This window comes from Sus scrofa, chromosome X (genome assembly GCF_054392235.1).
Source record: "Sus scrofa isolate SSC_HxYL_T2T_F1_AM1 chromosome X, Sscrofa_HxYL_maternal_Yorkshire_Landrace_v2.0, whole genome shotgun sequence".
In the NCBI taxonomy this organism is placed as follows: Eukaryota; Metazoa; Chordata; class Mammalia; order Artiodactyla; family Suidae; genus Sus; species Sus scrofa.
The window spans coordinates 61,922,604-61,936,307 of NC_139401.1; the positions used below are offsets into that span (position 1 = coordinate 61,922,604).

At 42.5% G+C, this 13,704-nt stretch overlaps 1 protein-coding gene across 3 annotated transcripts in view; it reads left to right on the forward strand.

Annotated features, from left to right (window-relative positions):
* MSN (moesin) overlaps nt 1–11,458 on the forward strand; it is a 123,466-nt gene extending 112,008 nt beyond the window's left edge. For 2 of the 3 annotated variants that reach the window (XM_085006406.1, XM_013986219.3), the window contains exons 6-13: nt 258–404; nt 1,418–1,514; nt 3,400–3,563; nt 5,969–6,099; nt 6,358–6,518; nt 8,101–8,193; nt 8,438–8,662; nt 9,238–11,458. In XM_085006406.1, the coding sequence (XP_084862532.1) occupies nt 258–404; nt 1,418–1,514; nt 3,400–3,563; nt 5,969–6,099; nt 6,358–6,518; nt 8,101–8,193; nt 8,438–8,662; nt 9,238–9,402 (1,183 nt within the window). In that variant the 3' untranslated portion in view covers nt 9,403–11,458. 3 annotated transcript variants of the gene reach the window in all.
* Nucleotides 11,459–13,704: the final 2,246 nt, after the last annotated feature.

A 13,704-nucleotide genomic window follows, 5' to 3' on the forward strand; every position in this document is an offset into this window, starting at 1 on the left:
TAATATATCACAGGCCAGCAAGAGTCAGCCTACCCTTATTCCCCTTGGGAACCTCAGAACTTAGGTTCCTATTAGCATGTTTTGGCAAAAGTCATGTTGTGTTTTGTTCACCATCATCTGCCCACCTTCTATTATCTTTCCCACCCCTAATGGCAAGAGTCTTGTTGGGCGTACAGAACAAGTAGGCTTTCTATCTCCCTGGGTCTAATTCATAGTCTTCCCTTGATAACAGCCCCCACCCCCACTTTGTTGTTTAGGGAGGATGCTGTCTTGGAGTATCTGAAGATTGCTCAGGATCTGGAGATGTATGGTGTGAACTACTTCAGCATCAAGAACAAGAAAGGCTCAGAGCTGTGGCTGGGGGTGGATGCCCTGGGTCTCAACATCTATGAACAGAATGACAGGTATAGCTCATAGTTCTCTTAAGTTTTGTGGGGCACTTTGACACCAAGGGCTTACCATAGTGTAGCATTGTACTTCCTGGGTCCCACTTGTGTAGTTCTTTTTCTACCTAGGTTAGATTAGCTCAGATGATGGCACAACCTCCCTCAAGCGTCTAAATCTTTTACTGACTAGATTTGTACTGTCCGCTATGGTAGCTTCTATTGAGCACTTGAAACATGGCTGCTTTGAATTGAGATGTGCTATAAAGTGTAAACTACACTGGCCTTTGAAGACAGTATGAAAAATAGAATGTAAAATGTCTCATTAATATTTTTAAAATATTGATTTACACATTCAAATGTAGTATTTTAGGTATACTAGGCTAAATGAACTGTTATTATAGTTAACTCCACCTATTTCTTTTTACTTATTTTCACTAGGCTACTAGAAAACTTAAAATTACATATGTGGCTCTCATTATATTTTTTTTTGGTTAGCTCTAGAACCTACCTTATCAGGATTTGTAATTAACCTCATTTCCATATGGTTATTAAGTGTCATTTGGCCATATAATCCCTCTCACTAAAGCCTTCTCTCACTTGCTTATTTTTTCTCATTGGTCTGCTGCTTGATGAGGATGGAGATCAATAGATTATTGTTCTGTGTAAATTACGAATCTGAAACTCATCGTTTACCTTTGCCCAACCTTTACAACCTTGAGTAGAAGAGTTCCAGTTAAGTCGGGCTGGGGATTCTTATGAGAGATTGCTGCAAGGTCCATACCTTAACAAAGAGTACAATAAAACAAGTCTCAGCCATTGGAACAAGGGACATGTTCATTGTGCTATCAGGAAGTCCTTTGTGTACCCACAATGCTGGCAACTGACCTGGTGGCATGTGATGACACAGGCTGAGCTAGCAATGAATATGTCTCCTTAAGGGAGAAGTTGGAGGTGGGGAGGGCAAGGCACCAACCCTCTCTATCCTTTTTGTCTTGCCCTTGTCCTTATGTTCTTGATCTCCATTTCTACAGACTGACTCCTAAGATAGGCTTCCCTTGGAGTGAAATCAGGAACATCTCTTTCAATGACAAGAAATTTGTCATCAAGCCCATTGACAAAAAAGCCCCGGTAAGTTACTCCTCCCACTGGCCAAGACAGGTACCTGCCAAGTCCTGGATAATGCTAGAAGCAATAATGTCATTCTGTTTTTATCTCTCTTTTCTGACTTTTGGTTATGGGTGGGAATAGAAGACACAAAAGGTGATGACGGTGAAAGGGGATGTTGATGCCAAGAAATGTAAGTGATACTATCCTGCTACCTGTGTTTCAGGAGAAGAATCATGAATGAGGGAGAGATCTATAGGCAGTCTAAGTACTGCCTCTTAGCCATTGTCTTTTTTTCTGCCCTGAGGCTCTGACATAGAAACAGAGAATATATCTTATCTTTTAAAGCCTCTAGGCCCTAGAAAGTAGAAACTGCTTAGGTACTTGATTTATCTTCAGTTGTGGAGAAGTCCAGATCTGAAGATGATCCTCCAGATGGTTTTTTTTTGTTGTTGTTATTATAACTTTGCTGCTGTCCTCTCAAGACTTCTCTCTAGAGCAATCCAAAAACAAGAAAGTGCTTTGGGTCCAGTCATTCCTCTAACATGCTTGTCATACCTGTCACCTACTCAGTTCCTGTGGCTGATAAGACTGGAAGGCTGGTGATTATAAATAGGATAGAAAACTGAGATGAAAGTTTCCTCTTTTTTTTTTCATTGTTGCATATTGTATTTTATTTGTTTTTTATTTATTTATTTTTTTTCCACTGTACAGCATGGGGACCAAGTTACACATACATGTATACATACTTTTTCCTCCCATTGTTGTGTTTCAATGTAAGTATCTAGACATAGTTCTCAATGCTACACAGCAAGATCTCATTGTAAATCCATTCCAAGAGCAATAGGTTTCCTCTTTTGATGTACCTCATGTCCAACAAGGGCCAATGACCATGTTGAACCAGACTCTTCTCGTGAGGCTTCAGCCTTTCTTCTCCAGCTCTGAGGTCTCTGAACTTGCTCTGCTAGGCACTTTCTATATGTTGTCTCCTTAAACCCTTGATGACATTGTCTGGTAGGTAGTAACATACTTACTTTATAAGTGATGACCTTGAGTTTCGGAGGGATGGAGTGATTTGCCCAATATCACAAAGCTTAAAATGATAGACCTGAGATTTATATCAAGGTCATTTGACATCTAGAGCTTGTGCTCCTTCCATTGCACCTCAAGCGATGTGAGACAGTAGCAGTTTGGGTTCAGTGGCAAAGGAGCTGGTGGTTAGCCCATCTTCTGGTGACACTGGTCCAGTGGTATTTATAGTAAACTCAAACTCAATGGATTTTCTTGTGTGTGTGTGTGTTTTTTTTTTTTTTTCTCTGCTGCTATGCTCAACTTTCATCAGAGAAAGGTAAGTAACAAAGCCAGCTGAGATCAAGGGCTTATTTTAAAAAATAGCAACCAGGATAATTGATGTTCAGAAGATTTACATATTCATGTATATATTTACAACCTGCCAAACAGGATTTACGGACTAGGTCTAGGATATGTTTTTAGGAGATTATAGAACCAGTCCAGCCCATCCGTATCACATTCACCAGGGTATTGTGCAGGAATTCTTAGGCCTTAAGAGAGACCCCTGAGACCCAGAAGGATATCTAATTAGCAGGTAAAGTCAGTTTATATCATCTGGATTGAGGGTATTTTAGGATTCTTTTCATAAGCAGAGATTGAAAGTATTTGTGGCTTGGTGGAAAGAGCACTAGTTTCAGAGTCAAGAAACCTGAGTTCTAGTCCTGGGTCTGCCACTAATCTGCAATCTGACCCTGGGCAAGTCACTTCACCACTCTGATAATTAGTCTTCCCATCTATAACATGATTTTCCAGTGCTTTTGGACTTAGCTTTTCAGAAGGCAGAAGCCCAGCTTCAACTATCCCTCTAAACTTTTTCTGACTGATGGTTTTCCATCAGGACTTTGTCTTCTATGCTCCTCGGCTGCGAATTAACAAGCGAATCTTGGCTCTCTGCATGGGGAACCATGAGTTATACATGCGCCGCCGCAAGCCTGACACCATTGAGGTGCAGCAGATGAAGGCACAGGCCCGGGAGGAGAAGCACCAGAAGCAGATGGAGCGGTAGGTATTGTGGTACTGAAGTAGGGGCTGGGACTATGACAAAGAAGCCTCTCAAGGTGCTAAGCCTGCTTAAGGCAGGGTATGAAGCTATCCTGTTCTAGAGGAGAGAGAACTGTACAGGGATGACACCTCCTCCATTAAGTCTCAGGCATCACCATCCCCAGGAAGCAGACATTAAAACCCTAGGATTTCAGAGAGGAGCATTTCATAATTCCCCATTATCTATGACCCTCATGCCACTGTTCTTCTAGGTGGACTCTGGGTTGCTCTGGGCTACCTTATCAGTATAGTAGCAGTAGCAGAAGGCTCCATGCACATTTAAACCTGAATTCTTTAGAGCTCTTTGAGTGAAATTGGACAGAGCCAGAATTTTCCCTACAAAACCCTTATGCACTGTAGCCCCTTGCTGCTCAAAGTGCATCAAGGGTCAGCAACATCAGCATAAACTTTGGAACTTTTTAGAAATGTAGTATCTGAGACCTACCCCAAACCTACTGATTCAAAATCTGCATCTTAAGATCCTAGTCGGCCATTTCTTCAAAGAAGATATGCAAATACCCAGCAGGCACATGAAAACACCCTTAGTCATTAGGGAAATGCAAATTAAAACCATAGTAAGGTACCACTTCGTATTCACTAATATGGATATAATAAATGAAAACAAAAAATAACAACTGTTAGCAAGGGTGTGGAGAAATTAAAACTCATTTTCATCACTATTGGGAATGTAAAATGGTTCAGCTGCTATAGAAAGTTAAGTGTAGAATTACTATATAATTCCACAATTCTACTCCTAGATATATACTGAAAATAATTGAAAACAGGTGTTCAAACATGCACATGCACACACATATTCATAGCAGTGTGATTCCCAATAGCCAAAAGATGGAAATGGTCCAAATGTCCATCAGTGAGTGAATGGACAAATAAACTGTGCAGCTATCCAATGGAATATATTATTCAGCCATTAAAAAGAATGAAGTACTGATACATACTAAAAGTAGTAAATCTCTAAAACCTTATACTAAGTGAAATAAACCATACACAAAAAATCACATATTGTATTATTTCATTTATATGAAATATCCAGAATAGACAAATTTGTAGAGACAGAAGGCAGATTTGTGGTTGTCAGGGGTTGGGGGAGGGGAGATGTGGAGAAACTGCTTAATGGGCATGGGGTTTTACTTTGCAGTGATGAAAGTGTTTTAGAACTAATAGAGGTGTGGCTATACAACATTGTGAATGTATTAAATCTCTGAATTATTTTCTTTAAAATGGCTAATTTTATATTACACAAATTTCGACTCTAAGTTATTTAAAAAATAAGATCCCAGATGATCCCTGTGCATGTTAAGGTTTAAGAGCACTATTCTAGTAGGTTCTTTGTCATAAAGAGTTTGGAACCTCAGGAGGCTTTTAGTCTAGTAGACTGGAAAATGATTCCATGTATGTGAGGTTAGACACCGGGATTCACATTTATTCAGGAAAAAAATGAGATTGGGGGAAGTTTATAAAACTGGATCTGGCAGGAACTTATCCTCAAGGACCTTACAGTCTAGTAGGAGAAAGGGGAAAAAAGAGTATATATGTAACTGTTCAAGGTATAAATGCTACATCATTTATTCACTCAATGAATATTTAAACAATGAAAAAACAGACAAAAATTTCTGCTCCCATGAAGCTGTCATTCTAATGGGAAGAGACAGATCAAATAAGCATATTATACACTTTGTGACATGATGAGAAGTACTATGGATAAAAAAATAATAGTGGGGAGGGATATGGAGAAAGATAGGTCATGATTCTGAGTATTCAGAAAGAGAAAAGACATCTAGCCAAGGGAGAGAATAAGGCCTCCAAGAAGAGGTGCTGGGGCAAGAAAAACCAAGTACTTATTCTAGATTTACAACAAATTTTGTGGAAAAGGAGCCTAGAGATGGGCTTCAGAGTACAGGCAGAGGACTGCTGTCCTAGCCATAGAGATCACCAGACTTGAAGCAAAGTATCCAAACACAGAGCCCAAACTTGTCTACTTTTAATTCCATGAGTTAAACAGGGCAAGACTTATTAGGACATTTTATAAATAGAGGTACTGAGAATAAGCGCAAAGAATTGAAGTTGCTAAAGTTAGCCACTGGTTATCTACTGGGTGGCAGAGCTGAGGGTCCAGGTTGGATCTTCTGATTTGGGGACAAACTGACAGGGCCCTGAGCATACTGGCCCCTGTAGGGCTATGATGTGAGGGCAAGGATGTAGAGAGAAAGGAGAGCAGTCTTGCCTCTCAAGCCCTGAGTGTATTGGAAAAGTGGGGACTGAAGGGCCAGGGCCAGGGAGCCTTGAGTATGCCAAAGCTTCCTTGTGGCCTTACTATCCTGTTCCATCCCTTTTTCCTTCTTTCATAGTGCTCTGCTGGAAAATGAGAAGAAGAAACGTGAGATGGCAGAAAAGGAAAAAGAGAAGATTGAACGGGAAAAGGAGGAACTGATGGAGAGGCTGAAGCAGATTGAGGAACAGACTAAGAAGGCTCAGCAAGGTGAGGCTTGGAGTCACCTTGGAGACTGGGTTTTCCCAGAGTCCGAGTCTATGAGCTAGAAGCCCTGTCTGAGATACAGACAGACCCAGACCATATATTCCAGATGTGGCTAGAGAATAGAGGGAGGATGGGGCAAGAGGAAGAGTACCTAGAGCTTTCTTCCAGCTGTGCCCTGGTGTGAAGCATTCCTAGGAAGGAAGCTAGCTGTCCTTTCTTGATCTCTGTACTCTTCACCACCATTCCCTCTCCTCTTCCCAGAACTGGAAGAACAGACCCGCAGGGCCCTGGAACTTGAACAGGAACGGAAGCGTGCCCAGAGTGAGGCTGAAAAACTGGCCAAAGAGCGTCAGGAAGCTGAAGAAGCCAAGGAGGCCCTGTTGAAGGCCTCCCGGGACCAGAAGAAGACCCAGGAACAGCTGGTAAAGCTACAAAATGGGCTGAGATTATAGGACATGTGTTTTCTCTGTTTGCCTATCACAGCTACCTCTGCTTGTGGGACTGGCTTTTTCCAACAGAGTACCTCTCTGCAGGCTTCCAGCAGATAGCTCCTTCAGAAGCAAGCTGAGAAGTCACTTTGAAAACAGTCTACCCTAACCCTTACTTTTATTCTACTTTCTTAGCAATTGGGAAATCTGAGCTGATGACCTGACAGAGGAGAGAGGGAAGAAGTAAAGGGATTCACACTTGATTGTCTAGCTGTGTGTGTTATAAGCTATACTAGCAACTTTTTCCTTTTCCTTACTTTCTCATTTCCTCTTCCTAAACAACCCTATGCTATTAACCCATATGGGATAATATGCCTGGATAAAGAAATTCAGGCTCAGATAGGTTGAAGAGATCTGTCGAAGGTCACACTATTTTGACTAAGTAAGGATGACAACTCATTTCTGCCTTTGTTCTTTTTTTTTTTTGTATTTTACATACATGTGACTAATTTATTATATAACTGGAGTTTGTATGTCTTAATCCCCTTGACATATTTCACTCATCCTTCACCCACTTCCCCTCTGGCAACTATCAGAGCCATGGCTGCTGGCCTATGCCACAGCCACAGCAATGCAAGATCTGAGCTGCATCTGTGACCTACACTGCAGTTCACAGCAACACCAGATCCTTAACCCACTGAGTGAGGCCAGGGATTGAACCCTCTTCCTCATGGGTACTAGTTGGATTCGTTACCACTGAGCCACAAAAGAACTCCGCATTTCTGCCTTTCTTTTAAGGGTTTGCTTCCTCAAATCATATGTAAAACTATGTGTCTATACATTTTACAGGGGAGGAGGGTAATCATCTATACTTTTATCACAATTTCCAAGGGTTCTGTGACTCAGAGATTAAGACCCTGTGGCCCAAATTCATTGACATATGCTTTTCTCCTGTACTTTTTGGAGTCAGAGTGCAAGAAACTAAGCCCTAATTCTCAGGGGAAGACTTTGGAAGATTTTCCCAAGGTGTGAGAATGTGCGAAGCTTTATTCCCCTGTTCAAATTACTTTGTGACACTTGAGTATCATTCCTATACTTGTCCTGGGAAGAGTCTTAGTGTAGCCCTGATCACTGTAAGGTAACAGGAAAGGGTCTTCCACTTCAGGCAGCAACCCAGTGATCTTCAAAGCTTTACTGAGGCCCTAACTGTGCAGTGGGTAATACTAAGAAAGTGGAGGTGGGGGAGGGGGAGATACATATATCAAGAAAGAGGGAGAGGGAGAAGGAGAGATAAGGAAGAGGGAGAGATGAGGAAGAATCACAGATGTCATGTTTGCCTTCAGGTCTGTAGTCTAGGTGGGGAGGAAATAATTTGGAGTTAATAGGGTGTTGTAGTAGATCTGAGAATGAGTGTTCCTCTGGGCCTCCTAGAGGAGGTTTGGTACAAAAAGCCCCCAGAACAGCAAGCAAGTGGAGAAGCAGATTCCCTGTTAGTTTGCAGGGCAGCTGGGGTTTAAGATACCTGGCCCTGAGGACTAGAAGGCCCACCTCTCATAAGCTTTCAATTTATCCATAGGCCTTGGAAATGGCCGAGCTGACAGCTCGGATCTCCCAGCTGGAGATGGCCCGACAGAAGAAGGAGAGTGAGGCTGCGGAATGGCAGCAGAAGGTAAGATACAGTGCCCAGGGTAAAGCAGTGTGGGACGGGGTACCATATGCATAAGTTCCAGTACCCTGGGGAAATTGGTACAGTTACTCCTATTATAGAGCCAAGGAGACTCAGGATCAGGTAGACAAAGTGACTTGGCCTACCTGGTGTCTGCTTCCTGCTGGACAATTCTAGGCACATGTAGGGATGCTGAAAATTAGCCTGGTGTGACTGCCAGTCCTTTTCTTCCTCTGTTATTGGACAGGCTCAGATGGTACAAGAAGACTTGGAGAAGACTCGTGCAGAGCTGAAGACTGCCATGAGCACGCCTCATGTGGCAGAGCCTGCTGAGAATGATCAGGATGAGCAGGATGAAAATGGGGCAGAGGCCAGTGCCGACTTGCGGGCTGATGCCATGGCCAAGGACCGCAGTGAGGAAGAACGCACCACTGAGGCAGAGAAGAATGAGCGTGTGCAGAAGCACCTAAAGGTACATAGGCAGAGCCAAAGGGTCATGGAGACCATGTGTATTGACTTAGTAGCCCATGGCCTTCTTTAGATCATCCTGGGCAGACGGGTAGAGGAGCCTGCTTCAGTGCTTTGTTGAGAGCTTTAAGGCCAGACCTCTCACTTATCAGTCAGACCCTGAACAACCTTTTTTTCCCCCATCCTCTACCCATACTCCATTTACATCTTATATTCATAAAAAATTTAGTTGACACAGAATATTTGATATATTGTTCTATACCAATTATCAATTTGTCTACTAAGTTTGTGCTTTTTCGTTTTATTCTTGCACCACTGCAGTTTTAACAGGGCTGGAAATGGCTTTCAAAAATATGTGGTGTGTGTTTGTAAAGAGGGAGCAGTTGTAGAGGGGTGGAGCGAGAGAGAGGTGGGAGAGAGGGAGGGAGGGAAGGAGGGAGAGAGGAAGGAAGGAAGAAAAGAGGGAAGGAAAGAATGAATAAAGGAAGGAAGAAAATAAATCAGGAAATAAATTTGGTTATTAAAGGGAGGTAAAATTAGAGGAAGCCATTAACTCATCATCCCCTTGCACCCTCACAGGCCCTTACTTCAGAGCTGGCCAATGCCCGCGATGAATCCAAGAAGACTGCTAATGACATGATCCATGCTGAAAACATGCGACTGGGTCGAGACAAATACAAGACCCTCCGTCAGATCCGGCAGGGCAATACCAAGCAGCGCATTGATGAGTTTGAGTCCATGTAATGGGCACTCAGCCTCTAGAGACCCCTCTTCCCTTCTTACTTGACCCCACACACTCCTACACTCTTGCCTAACTCACACTGCGCTGGAGCCACTAACTAGAGCAGCCCTGGAGTCAAGCAGCCAAGCATTCAGTGCAGCCATGGGACCAAACCTAGCCCCTCAGCCCTCACTCACTTCCCTAGGCAGACAGATGGCCCACTATGGTGCCAATGGGACCCTCTTTTTCCTCTGTCCTGTTCTATCTAGCTTGCTAGAAGAGATCACTTTCCCAGCTCAGAGGCACCTCCCACTTCATTTGGAAAATACCTCCACACTTACTATTGCTCTGCAGGAGTCGAGTATGGGTAGGTTGAAAACTGGCCCCCACCCGTGACACCACTGCCTTCCTCTTCATGGTCCTGTGACTTATAGAATTGGAATATCACAGGGTTTAGGGAGGGAGGCAGGGCCCTGGCTATATGCTGTAGGATGTCAACTACCCTAGGATTAGGCATACCAATGTCCATTCCTTCTAGAGTTATTTAGGCTTTTTTAATGATTGGAGGCTAAAAAAATGTTAAGTTTTTCTTTTTTCTACCTCCCAGATTAGGCCTGTTATAAAACTTGTTCCCAATAAGCCTTGTCCCTGAATTCAGGGACTCAGCTTCTCCTCAGGGTGAGATGGGGGATACAGTGCCTTTTAAGAGGCTTCACCAACATCCTAGAAAGCCACTGGCCCTTCTGTTCAGGCAAGACTGGGTAGAAGATCTGCCCCAGTACCTTGGGAGCCTAGGCTTATTTCGAGTGAGCTCTATGGGAAGAGTTATTCCTTACTTATTATTCTGGGTTCCTCTTCCTTTCTTGGGATCTGCCCCTCCCTACTCCAATTCCCAAATCTTCTCACAGTAGAACAGTAGGGATGATTACCCCAAAACCTAGCCAGCTCCCTCTAGGACCCTTGTAAAAGGGAGGAAATATTCACATGGTTTCAGTATTTTCCCTGCCAGGGGTCCCAGACCTCTTCTTCCTTCAGAGCTACTCGGGCCATGGCTCCTGCTTCATGGCCATCAAGGCCTTGGTTTGGTGAGCCCTGGAACTTAATGCCATTTGGCTCAATTGGTGAATAGATGGAAGAAGCTGAGTGTGTAGAGAGAAGCCTATGACCCATATCCTACAGTTTACTTGACCCCACTTTGGCACCTAATAGCCCCTTCCCATCACCTCTCTTCATGGTGATGACCGAGTCCTGCCTATGTTTAACAAACCTCTAATACAGGTCTTGCCAACAATTGTGCTGTCCCTTGGAGTTGTAAACCAGAGAGCTGTTAGGGGCTCTGGCCTGGTCCCTTTCACACCCCAACCCCTTTTTCTCAACCTAGGCGCAGCTTCCTCCTCTTGTCTGTCTCATGTGTGCTCTTTTTCTACCAGTATTATATATTTTAGTTGCATCTAACTCAATATTGATTATGTGTTTCTTGCTAATGAACCTTTAGAAGATATTAGTCTTGAGACAGGATCATTTGGCCTCATTCCCTTACCACCCCTATACGTGGGAAACATACTATATTGTAAAAGAATATTTTGCCAGAAACATTAATGTTAAGAAGCTTTCAGTATTAGTGATATCACCTGTCACTATAGGTCATACAGTCCTTTTTTTAAAGTACTTGGTATTTAGTTTTATTGTTCTTTTTTTGCCTTCTCCCCAGAGTTAATTCCCTAAGGGGCCCTACTGTCCTTCCATGAAGTGCCCCTAGCCCAAAGCCCATGGCTTTGATCTCTCCCTCTCCTTGCCTCCTGCTTGACCTTGGGGAGTCATGTGCATTGCTGTGAATTATATTGACACTCTTGCTAATATGCCCTATATTGGCTAAATTCAAACCTGGAATTGTGGGGCAATCTAGCTGCCTTAAGGGCAGTATTCCCCCTACCCCACCCCAGGGAAATTGGGAAGAAAGGTTAGATTTTATATTCAGGGTTTTTGTGTGTATTTTTGGGTTTTTAAAATTTGTTTTTGGAGGGGTTTATGCTTAACCCATGTTCTGTTTCAGTGCCAATAAAATCGAGGAAGAGTTCACTATGACTTGATCTTTCTTTGTGGCATGAGAGGGTGGCTATAAGATACTTCTCTGTAATTTCCAGTTTATGGACCACTTTTCCATCCCTGGTATTGTTTCATTCTCACTTCAGTCTTCTGGGGAGTGGGTATGACTATCCTCATTTTATAGAGGAGGGAATGGACTTGAAAGAGTAGAATAACTTCCCAAGGGCATAGGACTGTTTGACTCAATAGCCTATGCCCTTTCCATAGCCCCCAGGCCAACTTTTCCAATGTATATGGGCCTACATTGGACTATGTGATGTTCCTGGGCTTGCTTGACATTGGGGCTTTGGGGCTGCTTGTGAGGGGTGATTTATATCTCTGGACTCCTCCTGGGGTGGTCAGGTCCCGTCCTGCCTCCTTGTCAGAAAGGCCCCCAAGCTTGCTCACCTCTACCCTCACTTATTTCAGTGCCAATGAAGGTCAGAGATATTACTTTGAGCCTTGTTGCAAAAGGTAGTGGGAAGTGGAGTGTGACATGAGAATGGAGAGTTCATGTATGTACAGCTACCTTTGAGCAGTACTTTATGGTTTATAAAGCATATTAATTTTGTAGCCTAGATATGGTTATCATAATATTGTAGATGAGGGAACTGAGACACAGCTAATCCTTTTAGGCTGTCTTGGACTTGGTATACTCTGTCACTTAACAGCTCCCTTCTTGGTTTGCCAATACTTGCAAAGAAAAGTTATGTATTCTGTGTTTTAAATCCCCTTGAGGCAGTGGCTCCCAAACTTGTCTGCATATTAGAATCTTAAAGACTCCAAAGCTTAGAATATATCCTCAGATCAAACTATAATCTCTAGTAGTAGGACAAATATTTGATGATTCCAGAGTGCAGACAAATTTGGGAACCACTACTCTGAGGATATACTATTTTATCCCATTTTACAGATAAAGAAACTGAGGCCCAACAAGATGAAATAATTTGTCCAAGTTCAGAAAGATAGATGTAGTAGAGCTAGGACATGAACATATGTAATTTAGTTCACAAGCCTGTGCTCTTAACCACTACACTATATCTTTTCATTACCATTTCCACCAGGGGCCTGTGGGAGGACAGACACGGACTGGGAAGAGGAGATACAGCTGACCCTCTCTATCCATGTATTCTACATCCTCATATTAATCAACTGTGGATTGAAAATATTTGAAAAAAGAATTCTGGAAAATCCCAAAAAGCAAAACTTTTTCTATTTGAATTTGCTACATGCTGGGAACTATTTACATAGCATTTACATTTTATTAGGCATTTAAAATAATATAGAGATGATTTAAAGCATATAGGAGGATATACATAGATTATATGCAAATATTGTGCCACCTTATAAAAAGTGCTTGAGCATCTACAGATTTTGGTATCTGCAAGATTCCTGGAACCAATTCCTTGTGGATACTGAGGGATGACTTCACTTGCACAGCTTCAATTTTCAGGTAGCAAATAGAATTCTAGGGTCTTAGAACATCAGTGTAGAAAGGGGCCTTAGGAATATCTGCTAATTATAGTACCAACTGTTGTTACCTTAGGAAGTGAAGGAGTCCCAGATCCTCTCCACCTTTAACCAGAGAATTTCTGCTTTTGTATGTTTTGTATGTTGGCCTGTATATGTGCAAATAACTTTTTTTTTAAGTGGGAGACAAAAGTACTTATGCTTATAAGAAAATGGATGTGGCAGACAGGACAATGTCCCCCCCCCCCCAGGTGTCCATGTTCTAATCCATAGAACATCTGAATATATTATAGTATGTGGCAAAGGGGACTTGGAGGTATGATTAAATTAAGGAGTTTAAGATAGGAAGATGATGCTGGAATATCCAGGTGTGTCCAATGTAAGTACAGGTGTCCTAAAGATGAAAGAGGGTCAGAGTCAGAATTGAAGATCCTGTTTCTGGCTTTTAAGATGGAGGAAAAGGCCATAAGCAAAGGACTGCAGGTGGCCTCTAAAAGCTGGGAAAGGCAAAGAAGCAGAATCTCCCAGAATCTCCAAAAGGAAAAGTCCTGCTGACACTTTGCTTTAAGCTCAATGAAGTTGACTGACTTCCTAAACTGTAGTGTAATATATTTGTGTTGTGCCACTGTAATATTATTATTTATTTCTCAAAACTCTGTATTTTTGAAATGACAATGTTCTAGAAATGGAGAACAGAACAGGTTACCAGGAGTTAATGAAGGGGGAAGCCTTGGAAGAAGAAGGAGGTCTGGCTATAAGAGAGCAACATG